At 34.7% G+C, this 14,049-nt stretch overlaps 3 protein-coding genes across 4 annotated transcripts; 1 reads left to right on the forward strand and 2 right to left on the reverse strand.

Annotated features, from left to right (window-relative positions):
- Window positions 1-41: 41 nt before the first annotated feature.
- On the reverse strand, window positions 42-3,305 carry LOC132168805 (alcohol dehydrogenase 1). 2 transcript variants are annotated; one of them, XM_059579863.2, is made up of 8 exons: window positions 3,189-3,305; window positions 2,890-3,032; window positions 2,767-2,804; window positions 1,907-2,196; window positions 1,693-1,823; window positions 902-1,138; window positions 327-485; window positions 42-169 (listed from the first exon to the last, which is right to left on the reverse strand). In XM_059579863.2, the coding sequence occupies exons 1-8, from the start codon at window positions 3,223-3,225 to the stop codon at window positions 59-61; spliced, it is 1,146 nt and encodes a 381-aa protein (XP_059435846.2). In that variant the 5' UTR covers window positions 3,226-3,305; the 3' UTR covers window positions 42-58. The 2 variants fall into 2 exon arrangements, with proteins under 2 accessions (XP_059435846.2, XP_059435847.2); XM_059579864.2 differs by having other exon boundaries at window positions 1,907-2,178; window positions 3,189-3,304.
- A 1,041-nt stretch (window positions 3,306-4,346) lies between these two features.
- LOC132172043 (c-Myc-binding protein) lies at window positions 4,347-10,076 on the forward strand. Its single transcript, XM_059583470.2, has 5 exons — window positions 4,347-4,549; window positions 4,623-4,695; window positions 4,846-4,894; window positions 7,137-7,260; window positions 9,761-10,076. Exons 1-5 carry the CDS (start codon window positions 4,532-4,534, stop codon window positions 9,845-9,847), a joined length of 351 nt encoding a protein of 116 aa, XP_059439453.2. The 5' UTR covers window positions 4,347-4,531; the 3' UTR covers window positions 9,848-10,076.
- Window positions 10,077-10,437: 361 nt separating this feature from the next.
- On the reverse strand, window positions 10,438-11,439 carry LOC132173026 (uncharacterized). The gene is made up of 4 exons (XM_059584588.2): window positions 11,229-11,439; window positions 10,886-11,039; window positions 10,649-10,766; window positions 10,438-10,541 (listed from the first exon to the last, which is right to left on the reverse strand). Exons 1-4 carry the CDS (start codon window positions 11,290-11,292, stop codon window positions 10,488-10,490), a joined length of 390 nt encoding a protein of 129 aa, XP_059440571.2. The 5' UTR covers window positions 11,293-11,439; the 3' UTR covers window positions 10,438-10,487.
- Window positions 11,440-14,049: the final 2,610 nt, after the last annotated feature.

Raw genomic sequence — 14,049 nt, forward strand, 5'->3', positions numbered from 1 at the left:
GTAGCGTTTTCACCTGACGAGGGGCAGATTTTCAAACACTCTTGTTATTACCAAGATCTCAAAGCTTGATAAGAACCTTCACACAATCAGGTTGATCCAAAAGCTCAAATGCTTTATGTATATCTTCCAATGAAACTTCATGGGTCATAAGTTCATCAAGTTGGATTTCCTGTGGAACATAATACATGCATAAAGCATTATACACGACATAATTTGGAACTTCAACTATTTTTCTTTTTTTTTAAAAAAAAAAATCAATATAAGGGAAGGAAATAAAAAATAGCAATTAATAGTAGGGCTTTTTTTTTTTTGGAATAAGAAGTCACCTTATTTTTGCATTTTTCGATTATAATAGGAAGGTCAGTTTTGACTTTGATCCCTCCAAAAATGGACCCCTTCAAATTTCCGCCAAACACGAGGCGAATGAAATTGATCTCCACCGTTGCATGATTTCCTTCGCCAATTATTATTGTCTGTCCCTTTCCCTTATCACCACCATCACCAAAGGTTAAAAACAAATAAATTAAGAAAAAAAAAACAAATAAATTAAAAATTAAAAATTTTACTCGTCAAATTTTGTTGTTTAATTTTCATCCATGTAGCACTCACTCGAGTTCATAACGAAGTTATAGTAAAGAGAAAGCCTAAAACGTCCATCTCCTTCCCCATCTCTCATACAACTTTTTAAAAAATCAGCTATTGAATCTGTACAATTTATAAATATAGGTGAAGATATAAGTCCTACAGATCTAATGATTGATTTTTTTAAAAAAAAAAATTGTATGAAAAAAAAAAAAGACAAGAGAAAGAACAAATAATAGTTTGTAAAATAAAAACTATAACACCACAAATATTTTTCAAATAAATACTCTTGAATATTTGAATTAATTAGTAGGCATACCATTTTTGTTGCGAGGAGAGCTTCATTGACCAAGGGTGCGACTCCGGTGCACTCGAAGCAATAATCCACGCCCATTCCACTAGTTAACTCTTTGACCAGCTCAGAAATAGATTTATCATATTCATTAGGGTTTATAAAGTCAGTCATTCCAAAAGCTTGTCCCTTTATTCTTTTCCTCTCATTTTTGTCAATGCCAATTATCTTGGCTGCCCCTTGCATTCTAGCCCCCTCTAGGACCTGCAATTTACAAAAAAAAAAAAAAAAAAAAAAAAAAAAGGAGATTTTGAACTACAAAATCTTAATTTTTATCCTAGTTTCATGGGGTGAACTATTTATCTCTTTGGTCATTGCAATTAAAGTATTTATTTATCTGTAACTCCTTTTAGAGCTGTATTTTTTGGGATTTGGACACGTGACGCAGCACGAATCAAGAACTAGAAAGATAAACTATTGGCGTCTCACCAAACAGAAGAATCTAGTGTCATTTCAAGTAAATGGTATTTCACCATGAGAAGATTAATCACAACTTTCAAAGAATAAAATATGTATTTTCATCAATTTTAATCTATCTCCATTGGAATACAAAATGACCTTAATTTGACTGTCTTTGTGCCAAACTCATTATTGGATTACAAAATAACACTAACTCTCAAGTATAAAATTAAATACTAAAAACTTAATTAATTAATAAAAATTAAAAAAAAAAAAAGACCCAATTATTTATTTTTCATCCTGCATCAACACATGTTCTTTGTATCCTGCTACAAAACAAAAGGGAAAGGCATACATACCCCTAATCCAACAGCACCAAGGCCAAAAACAGCCACAGTAGATCCTTTTTCAACCTCAGCTTCCTTCCATGCACCCCCAAATCCAGTAGAAAATCCACATGAGATGAAGCTAGCATGTGGAAGAGTAATACCTGTGCATGTTAGAATATAAATTAAACTAAACTAATCATTTTTTACCTGTTTAAACTTTTGAAATAAACAGTGATTTAATGACCTGGCTCGAGCTTCAAAACGTAATTAGCGTCAACAACCGTGTACTCAGACCATGTCGAGCAACTAAAAGCATGGTACAGCCTCTGGCCCTTGATAGACATTCTTGAAGTGTTATCAGGCATCAGGCCACTGAAGGGCACAGGGTGTTTGAGGCACAAGTTGGTCTTTCCTGACAAGCAATTCTCACACTCTTGGCACTCACCAAGGAAGGTTGGAATTACAAGATCTCCTCCTTTTAGACCTCTTACTTCCTCACCCACACTCTCTACCACACTGCAATTGCATAATTTACTTCATATAGAAGTACTCCATTTCAAAATTTAGTGTCTCTGGTTAACATTTTTTACAACAATAAATTTACTATTTTTTATTTTTTATTTATTTATTTTATCAGTTTAAGCTTTTAACATGGTATTAGTTATGGGGTTCTAGTTTGAACTTTAACTCTATACTTGACCCTCTATTTCGTGATGAGAAAAGTGCTAAAGAGCACGTTTGGCACTGTAATTTGCAGACTAAAAGTGCGGTTTTAAACCAAATCACATAAAATGCATCGTTTGGGAGTGCCTTTTTAAATAATCATTATTGAAATATAGAAAAATCTGCATTTTCAAATCGAAGGCATTTAAAGGCAAAAGTGCAAATTTACCAAATGCTTAACTGTGATTTTAAATCCCAAACCCAAACATGCCCTAATTAAATGATTAAATTCACTTTTTTTTACTAACTTAAACTTTAAAATAAGTGATTATTTAGAGGAAAAAAGAAAAAAAGAAAAAAGTAAAATATGAAAATCCTTTTCTTCAACAAGTTTATCTATCATGCATAATTATTGGTCAGAAACTTAAAAGGATGGCTCACCCAACACCTTCATGACCTAGAACTCGAGGGAAAACAGGCTGGAGAACAACAAGCAACAATATCAAAACATACTCAAGCATATGGACATGCACAAAATCCAGCAAAGAAGAAAGATATACTAACAATTGGGAACCCTTTGCTGCATAAGATGTCCGTATGACACAAACTAGCATAGAGGATTTTGATACGAACTTCAGTTGATTTTGGTGGATCTACTTGTATCTCTTCCACCTTCACTGCTTCCCCAATTCCCCAACACACCGCCGCTGCCGGCCGCCACCCACCGACGGCAAAAAATGAGAGAAAGAAAGAGAGAGAGGTTAATGATTTAAAATAGTTGTTTTAACTAGAGAAATAATATTTTGCATTTTCTCATGTTCAATTGATGTGGCATTCTCAATTCACTCTTGAATTTGGCATACCTTTGCATGTCATGACCTGTGAGTCTCTCTGCGACATATTTCGTAGCTATCCAAAGTTATCAATGGAAGCCTTGGGGGTTTCTTTGTGTCGCTACTCGAAGTAAACACATTTCACATTTGTTTGTGAAAGAAGATGCCCTCTTTGTAAGCTCATGATTGCATGCCCCACAAGCACATCAATTATTAGATAATTACAAAAAATGGAAAGACTTATTAAGGCCATACATCTTTGGATTTATCTATCTTTCTTTTCCTTCATTTTCACTTTTTTCAAGTGGTAATGAGTTCATCAACTTGGCCACTTAACCTTGACTGATTTAATCATCTAATGGTTTATTTGGGTGTGCGATTTCAAAAGTACGGTTTTAAAATAGCGATTTAAAAACGTAATTAAGCGTTTGACAAAGTCGCAGTCTGACCTTTAAAATCGTAGTTTAACATTTAAAATTGTGGGTTTTCAAAAAAGCATTTCATTGCCTACAATTTGAAAATGCATATTTTTTTGGTTTTCAAATTGCAATTTTTTTTTAAAAAAATATAATTCCAAATGATTCACTTTTTATCTACAAAATCGCAATGTCAAATGCATCATAAATATCACTGATAAAAATATATTATAACTTTGATAATATATATATATTCTATCCTTGGGTCCATACCAAATTTGTTTAGGGGGAGAGAAACATCAAGTGAGTTAAAAGCAAAATGAAAATTTGCTATAAACGGATTTGTAGATAATTTATACAAACTAATTTAATAAACTGACATGTGTCTTTTAGCATGTACAATAATATGTGTTTCTCACATATTTTTTTAATATCTATACAACACATGTCACTTAAAATAACAAGTGTTTCTTACATATTTTTTTAATAGCTATGTGACATATGTCACTTTATTAGATTAGTTTGAACTAGCAAATTTCTATTCAAATTAACTCTCTTGTTTCCAAGAGGTAGCTCAATCGGCTGGGACCACGCTTAATGAAGCGGAGGTCACTAGTTCAAATCCCCCTCCCCCCTCCTTGTGCGGACATGTCAAAAAAAAAAAAAACTCTCTTTGGTATTTTTCTTTCCTCAACAATTGACAACAAATAATAATAAAAAATAAATAATACTATATAAAAAGCGAAAAAAGTGAGCATCAACCGCTCTCCCGCATCTCTCTACCAAATATAAAGTAAAAGAAAGTAGTTCGTCTTCCTCAGGTAGGTCCACTGTACCTTGCGAAACAAAAGGTGCACCTAAAATCACATATAAGAAGATTTGACCCAAAAATAAAAAATACCCAAAGAAGAGATTCACGTCAGTGTTCGAGGGCTGAAGAAGTGGAAGAAGAAGATCATGATGCAATACAAAGAGGTATGAAAGTGAATATATAACTGTTGTGCATTTATATTCCCAAGATTCACATTATATTTGTGTGTATATATAGGAAAAAGAGGCAAAGAAGGAGGCATTTAGGAAATACTTGGAGTCAAGTGGGGTTCTTGATGCTCTCACAAAAGGTCTCTTTCTTGTCTCTTCAAAATACGTACTTTCATATGATTTTTTAGTTGAGTTGTGTATTTACTTTTTGTCTGCTTTTATTTTGTTTGCTAATTGATAAGTATTTAATCTTTATCTGTTTTTTCTTTGCGCATTTTTTTCTTTTCCAGTTCTGGTTGCATTGTATGAGCAGAATGACAAACCTTCTTCTGCCCTTGAGTAAGTTCATTTCTTTTATTTTTTGAAGCAAATGTGTTTGTTGAAACCAATTGATCTGATTTCAAATATATGTGGTTTGGGCATGAACTGGTTATGGAAATTTCTTCTTCTATAGCTGTGTTGGGATCACTAAAATATGAATAGCAGGAGAGGCAGAAAAGAAGATGGGTCTGTCTGATTTAGTTGAATGGATGAAAAAAGTGCCCATCACTTTAACGAATTTTTTGATTTCTTCAAAGAATTTAATCCATTTCAAAGTGTTGGGTGCAGTGGTTTCCAGAGTAAACCATATGGCTAGCATTACATGGATTTACTTTAAAAGCTAAGAAAATGTAGCAAAGATCTTCGGATCTTATTGCATCATGCAATCTAATGATAACTATGAATAATTGCTTTATAAAAATTGACATTTTTGTTCAAATCCTATTTTTAGTTTTTTAGGTGACATTTCAATGAGAATGAATTCTGATATACACGCTAAGACAGAAAATTTCTCATTGCACGGTAAATGCTTGATCTGTCTCTTAAGTAAATAGGAGGATAATATAATGTTTGATAGACATTTTCAAGAAACTAGGCAATGTTTGAGGGCCCGTTTGTTTTGTTAAACTACTAATTATCCCAGAAGCTTTAGCTTATAGGAAGAGGTAAATTTAATTACTTAAACATTACTTAAAATGGAGGTCACTAGCTCGAATCTCCCCCCCCCCCTCCCCCCTCCTTCTCCCCCCCCCCCCCCCTTGCGTGGACATATCAAAAAAAGTGGACATGTCAAAAAAAAAAAAAAAACACTTCCCCTCAAATGTGGGCTCAAACTCCCTTCTTAATAGGTGATTCCTAACACATGGAATATTTAATTTAAATGGAGGTGAATTGATGGAGTCAAGGTTCGATCCCTGGACCTTTGGTTCTGATACTATGTTAAACTACCAATTATCCCAAAAGCTTAAGCTTATAGAAAGAGGTAAATTTAATCACTTAACCATTACTTTAACATGTTTGTCCTTAAATTGCAAACATAAAGCTATTCATAATTATTTCATTTACAAATTCGTCTTTTGGAGTGTTTGGTTGTCCAAATTGATTGATTTCCTACGAAATAGTAAAGTTGTGTTAAAGGATTGCATGATTAAGAAGATTTAAAGCTGAAATCTATTTTCTATTCATGTGTATGCAAAGAGTAAATGAATCTTTTCCATGATATGTAATGATGCGCATGAGCGCATTTGGTAACAAGGATCAACCATTTTCATTGCTAATAAGCTATAGCTTGAATGACACCTTCTCCACTATAAGAACATGGTAGAGAGAGATTGTCGATTCAAGATCCACTGGGTGTGTGCCACTTACCAATTAAATGGAAAAGGTTGTTGAAAGTCCTACATTGCCTGGGTATTAAGGAAATGGGCCATTTATAAGGTTGAGGGGAAACCTCAACTCTTGAGCTAGCTTTTGGGTTGAGTTAGGTCCAAGACCCATTTCTAATATGGTATTAGAGCCTAGCCCAATTAGCTGTGGCCCACCGTCACCCATTGTTGCACGTGTTGGCTTGGATGTCCTCCCACCACACGTGAGGGGGCGTGTTGAAAGTCCCACATTGCCTAGGTATTAAGGAGATGGGTCATTTATAAGGTTGAGGGGAAACCTCAACTCTTGAACTAGCTTTTGGGTTGAGTTAGGCCCAAGACCCATTTCTAATAAAGGTTTTGTTAATGAATGCTCTTAGGGCATTGTTTAAGAAGCATTAAATGCTTTTTTTCAGCATCCAATCTACCTGCCCCTTTTTCAAAAGAAAGTCAACTTTTTATTCACTATTAAGGGGAAAACATCAGATCTTCCGTGAGTATACAAGAGCAATTATATTTTTTTCTTGCTAAATGTGATGCTGTTCAAAAGTAAAATGTTTCTTAAACAATGCCCTTAGGGCAGTTATAAACAAGACCCATAAAAAAGGTTCATTCATTATTATAAGTAATAATCTACTTATAATAATGAAAAACGTAGATTAACTTTCTAGTATAATGAAGATAGTTAAGAATTTGACTTGACAAATATATAGCATTTCTATACCGAGTTCAGTTTATTTGAGAAGTCATCATTCTATGTTTGCTTGTTTGGATAAAATACATCAATGCCATATACATCATAAAAAGAGTTACCATGCCAATGCTTATGCTTGTGCATGTGACTGCATGTGCTTAGAAGTTTTCAGATACGATATCTTCCTTATTTCTTTTGGCAGATTCATCCAACAAAAATTAGGTGGTCCATCTGCTTCAGAATATGAAAAGCTACAAGCTGAAATGTCAAATTTGAAAATAAAATATGACGAGCTTGTAGCAGAACACCAGGAAACCTGCAAAGAGGTGCGTTTATGATTTTGAAATATGCCAGCATTTTTGTACTTTCTACAAATAGTGGCTAATAATATCGGATTATTTCCTCATTTTTGGATCTCAAATATGCACTTGTCAATAGGTGATAAAACAATGTGAAAATAACTAAAATGAGTGCAGATGAATAAAGCAGTTAAGAAAATGTTGATCAGAAATTTGAGTGTAAAGATTAATAACTACATTGATGAGTTTATGGTGGCACCATCATCAAAAGTGCTATTTGTTAAATGAAAGTACAATTTTCTTACCAAATGCTTTCTTAATTTACTTTCAACTTATCAAAAAAAAAAAGTACAAAATCATATAATTTGAGGGATAGGTTGCAGTGCAAATGTGGATCATTTTGTCTGTGATCAGAGTTTCACTAAACAGAATTTTCTTTTAGTAGTAAATTCATCAAAGATCCAAGGGGCACTGCCAAAGTTCCACAATATAGACTTTTAATACAATATTGCTAGCTCATAGATCATCATCAATTGATATGATTTATTGGTTTTATTTATTCCTTGTTGCATATGTGCACATATAGATTGAGTGGTATGAATAGGTCAAATGGCAAATTTAGTGAAAGCTTTATATGGACGTGGTGAGGAAATTCATCCTCCTTATTGATCTCTTACTTCAGCAAGTTTCTAAGCTAAATAACACAAATTTAGCGAAGGGTTTTTGATGCTAGGAGACATCTCATTTCTTAAGAAAAATCTTTTGGATTTCAAGCTCCCTGCTTTTCAAGTTTGCTGTAGATTTAGGTGATTACATCACCTCTATTTGAATTGATCAAAGTGCCTCAATTTTTATGATGAAACAACATTCATAAATCATTCCTAAATGCCAGTACCCACCTTAACACAAAATGATAAAATTATGCTGGCAACCAGGTCTGAAATGGTAGTCTCTGTAAAATATATTATATTAATGTTTCTTTATGATTATGCTCTCTGTGGAGGTAAAGGACCGATTTTTCTCCTGCCACTATGTGTCTGACTACTGTCATTGATATGTAAACTATGTTGTTGGAATTCAATTAATCCTCTAGATTTTTACACATACAAGACTTGTCTGACATGTTCAGATGCACTGAGAGTTTCTTGTTTGATATGGAGTTATATCTGCCACTTACCTGGCCTTTGGTATTTTGGCATTTGAAATGGAAAGTACTAATATACAATAGAAGAGAAATTACGTAGAGATCTCAAGCAAACATCATTTAGTTAAAGATCTTTATTTAAACGATGATGATTTTTTTCTTCAACTCCTTAGGAAAAGGAAACATTTGGAATGTTTTTCATGTGTTTGTTTTCACATGTAAAAAGAATTATTAGTCTCTAGCCTCCGATTCTATAAGCAATGTTTATGTGTGTTGATTGATATTTATGTCTAAACCCTTGATTACTTTCATGACTACTATTTATAAGTACAGTTTCCATTAATTTTTTTTTTTTTTTTGATGATGGTCTTTTATAAGCATTGCTAAAGTACTTACTAATTTGATCAAGTATGAGGCATTCCTTCACTCAGTTTTAGCAAGAAAGATTACTTTTTAGTTCTACCAATGGAATACCCAATTGGGTAGGACTAAGGCTTAGTTGGCTTGAGTTGGACCTTGAGAGTGATAGATGTGAAAATGTCCAGCTTAGATGCTTTTGAGATTAAAGCAGTTATGAAGTGGACACTGCTTATATCAATTACAGGCATAAGCAGCTTTAATGGTTTGTGGGATATATGGCTGGGCAGTGGGTAGGGTGCCTTTGCTTAAGACTGGAATGCTACCCCAGCTCGAACTCACTTTCATCACTTGAAATCTTGCTCGTTTTGCTCTGTTGAAGATCGGACAAGCTAGTACAACGTTTCTTATGGTTCCCATTTTTGATGTTTTCGTGATTTAAGTGTATAACGTCTCATGTAAACAATGCCTTAATTGATTTGGGGTACTTTGCAATTTTGTTCATAGTGACAACATCCGTACGTGGTGAAAGTGGATCATGGTAGATAACCTTTCTTCTGTATGCTTCACATTAGGTTCTCCTCAGACTCATCACTATTCCACCACCTACTTAACCAAGGCACAAAATGAAGATCAAGATAATCAGAAACTATATGGTGTGTTTATAACTGCTTTTGCTCTGACACTGATGAACTTGGGAGATTGCATTTAACATCCTTACGGAAAAAAAAAAAAAAAAAAAAAGATGTGCATTTTTATAATTGTCCAGTGTAATTGATGAATAACAATAAGAAACTATTCCTATCCTTCTGATGTTCAAAAATTGTTGCCAAAAAGGATGTTTGCAACATAAACTCAATAGTTATTCTTACAGGTGGGTGCCCACAAGTCAAAATTTGAGCATAGTGACTTGGCCTCATGACAATCTTTCCTGCTGTCAACTGTTTCATTTTTTAGCGATGCATTCCCCTTTATGGCCATATCACTGCCTTTATTCAAGTCACCAAATTCTAAATTGTGCTGCAGTTGGAGGAACATAAGAACTCACATGCCACAGCAATGGCATCCACAAAGGAGAGCATTGATGGGGAGGCTCACAAGGATGGGTTCTGAAGGAGCAGTGGAAGAAGTTTTACATTGTTATGCTGAATTGAACAAGTGAGAAACCATTGTTTTCCAGAGTGTTGTATCCATAGCACGGACCCACCCGGACTTATCTTTGTGTTATTTTCCCTTTGGTTGTTTTCTCCTGGAGAAAAGGAGGGAGGGGGCCTTTCACATTTGGCTTATTTCAATAGTATAGAAGTTCGATTTCAGCCCGCATCCTCCCCCCCCCCCCCCCCCCCCCCCTCCAGCATTTTTCTTTGTTGTATTTCTGTGGTTGTTTAGCTAGAGAATATGACATGATGTATTCCCATTAAGTTATGCCCATTGCCGAAAAGTTGTTTCTTCTTCTTTCATTCCAGTAAAAGTAATGTTCTTTAGTAGATTGTTATAGATTTAACATGCATTGGAAGAAAGGAAACTAGAAAAGTAAAACTCCCGTTGCCGAACTTGAAATCGGCTTCCTTAAACAGCCAACTAAAATATTATCCGATTGCAAATAATAGATCCCACTCTGAAAATAGAGTTACAAAGTCATTCATCTGGCTACAATTATGTCCAAAATCATTCAGAAGCCCAACACTGAGAATTTGGTCGATTTTTGCAGGACAGAAGGAAAGACAAATTTCCAAGATGTGCATTGTCTATGCTAACAGAAAACGGCAAGCAGGGAAATCAAGACAATGATGGAGCAAATTAATGCCTGCAAGATTATTGCAAGCAAGTAAAATTAAATCAGTATAAATTTAACAATGTCATTTAGTAGATTGATATATAATTGAAATAACGTGTCAGTAAAAATAAACTTACAGCAATTGCAGACGCTGCGAGGCCAGGCCGTTCCCTCGGGTCTTTGAGATAATAATTTCCAAAATAAAGCACCGTAGCGTAATACCAGAGTGGCGGAAATGCAAATCCCAAAACAAATCTGACACATAAATCTCTGTTTCATGTTTATGTCGCTCAAGAATGAAAATTAAGGAACCAACTTTATGATAAACATGATGAATAACAAAAAAGAAAAAGAAAAAGAAAAAGAAAACTTACGAGAACCAGCCAATGCCACAACCAAAGCATGAAAGAGGCTTATCATAAAGCCCACCGGAGTGCCCTACATTTGCAGGTTCTAGCAAACTGAAATTCCCTGCGTCACCGTTGAGTTGCACTTCAACCATCATCTCCTTCATCTCATGATCCCCACCTACAACACCACCATTAAAAAATAAAAAATAAAAATAAAAAACAAAATCCCAAGAATACTGCAAAAAGTTACAATAGAAAAACTAATCTGAACGGTTGAAAAAACTACAGAAGTCGGTCGTATACGGACCGACTTCTTTCACACTTTCCGTCGATGGCACATTTGTTTGCATGGACAAAAGACAATAACCTTGGTCCAAGAATGTAACTTTCTTATTAGGATGGTCTTCCATAGACAAAGGCTGTGCTTCCATCTTCCCTGCGTTGCTGCCGATCAAGTTGAACCAAGTATGAAGTTATTAAGAACATGTTTGCTCTCAAGAAAAATGGTTGGTGAGATAAAATGGGCCAAATTTTGAGAAAACTGAAAAACACCCATCTCAGGACATGAGAGACAGAGAAGGAGGGGATCGAGAGGAGAGGGTCTTTTATGTTCTTGTTTGAAATTAAAAAGGTTAACTTGCTCTTTTTTTGTAACCGTCAAAAACTGCCACTACTATTTTGCATTTATCTAACAAGGCTTTCGCTTATTATATATATATATATGCGTTTTATCATCCACATCATCCCATCTTATGCTAATGAAAATTTAATAAAGATGACCCACGGTCTTGTTTAAATGTTCCTAAACTCAACATTGTAAGAGATTAATATATTCTATTTTATCTTAGATTTTATTTTGTTTGGTATAGAATATTTTTTTGGTGATTAGTATTGCAAAAAAATATGTTGGGTCAAAGAAAAAAAAAAAAAAAACTCTGTTCGTTTTGACGGAATCTTTTTTATTTTTCTAAAAATGTTTTTCGTTGTTTTTTTTTTTTTTGTTTTTTGTTTTTTCCTCCAATGTTGAGTACAGGCAAAAAGTCAGTGGAAAAGAAGACATTTAGGGTGTAAAATGACTCGTGGCCTAAATTTTGAAAGCACACATGATCATAAAGGTGTTACATGACAGCTTTACAAACTAACATAATTTCATTGCAACCAACAAGTCAGGTTCACATCTAAAAATAATAATAATAATAAATAAATAAATAAAAAGTCGATTACTCGCAACATACGTACGTAATAATGTGGGCCGAAAATTAGAAAAAGGCCCAAATGTTGGGTCCACGACCCCAGGTAACCCCCAAAAAGAGAAAGAAAGAGAGGTTGCACAACATAGTGAACATACGCACGTGTTGTTAAATAGGCAAAAGGCAGTCAAACACCCATAATCCTACAAGGGGCATGAACTAGAGTCAGAAACTAACCATGTACCCTAGATCAAATTGGTCATATACCCCATGATAAATTGGGAAAGTAACCATGTACCCTAGATCAAATTAGATTACATTAGGAAATTTGTCTTATATCCCACGTTAGATTGGGCAATTGATCAGCATATGGTCATATAGAAATGGTTACATCAATACTTTATTACAAATTTAGCTGCTCATAGTGGTGTCGGAATGGTCTTCATGTTCATCTTCTTTTCAACTCTTCAAGATTCCAAGAATGTTTCCCCCCCCCCCCCCCCGCGGGCCTCTTTTGTAGGAAGAGTTTATGACATATTTATAGAGTATTAAAATAAACCCTAGGAGCCCTTGGAATTCCAGAAACACCATACTTTCGTCTTCTAGTTGAATTAGAAGACCTAAAATTGTTTCCTTTTTAGTTATGTGCTATTGTCTGACATTTCTATGTGAATGCACTCGAGCCCAATTATGTTGCTCTCGAGGCCACTTGTGTGCTCGAGCAGTCGATCTATTGGTGAGCTTGAGCCCATTGGCTTCAGCGTCTCAAAATGTAATGTTTTAAACCCAAAATCAATGGAATTTCTTGCATCTTTATTTAGAACCTGAAAACACTAAAACAACACAAAAAATCAAAAAGATAACGATGCTAATGAATTAACATATGTGAGTTAAGGGGCTTGAATGTGCAACATTCAGCGGCTATCAATCATGATAGCAAGGAATCACTAGTACTTGGTGTCGAACTCGGTTAGGCTGCTAGTGTACTAGTGTTCTACTAAAGGTTTTTTCGATAATGTGTAAACCCTACTGAAAAAGGGTTAAGGGTTCGGATATACTATATGGAGTAGAGCTATGATTTACTTTACTACTTATGATGTACATACATGTATGCGACATTGCATTATTTGTTGGGAATGGTGTCCAAAACTCCAATTGTTTGGATAATGTTTTGATTAGAACAAAAGACATATACACTTATTCTTGAATGGCCAATACATGTGATTGCGTATTATCTGATTATATGCATGTGAGACCCCTAAGATGCATTGTATTTGAGTGATGGTGTGGGTATCACAGAAGATCATACTCAAAGGTCCTTACAACTTATAAAACATGTTGTTCGTAGTTGTAAATGGAATTGGCAATTGTAATACCCCAACAAAACACCCTTTTTAAATAGATTAATGACTTACTACAAAAAAGGGTTAATGTTTCCATACAACAAAGTTTTAAAACAAAAAGACCTAAACCCCTTATGAGTAGCCCAACCCCTTGAGGTTTCCAAGCCCAAAATCTAAGAACTCCACTCTCTGACCAAACATTCGATGGGGGACCACACGTTCGTTGACCAATCTTTGAGCTAATGGACAATACCCTAGAACTTACGCTTGGACCTTTTTATCCAACATGTAATAGTACTTGAATGTTCACCCAAATATTACACGAACGTTCATTGACACACTGAAAAGCAATTTTAACCCATTCTCCACCTTTTTAGAGCAAGGCACACCCCAAGCCTCTATATAAACCATGCCTTCGACCCTCAGCCTCCCCTAACCTCATAAAAACTCTAACCCTAGTGTGAGAAGTGACATGGAGAGAGAAGGAAGAAAGCTTGGTACTTTTGCCATCTTCTAATGTAATTTCCTTACCCATCCCTCCTACCTTTTCATTATTGTTACTAGCATTACAAGTTTTAAAGATGTTTTGACAAGTCCTTGCACTTATTTTCTTACAAGAACCAAGAATGTTTCGAAATAGTTTTAAACCCTTCTT

The sequence above is a fragment of the Corylus avellana genome, chromosome 1, assembly GCF_965113065.1.
Source record: "Corylus avellana chromosome 1, dhCorAvel1.hap1.2, whole genome shotgun sequence".
Classification (NCBI taxonomy): Eukaryota; Viridiplantae; Streptophyta; class Magnoliopsida; order Fagales; family Betulaceae; genus Corylus; species Corylus avellana.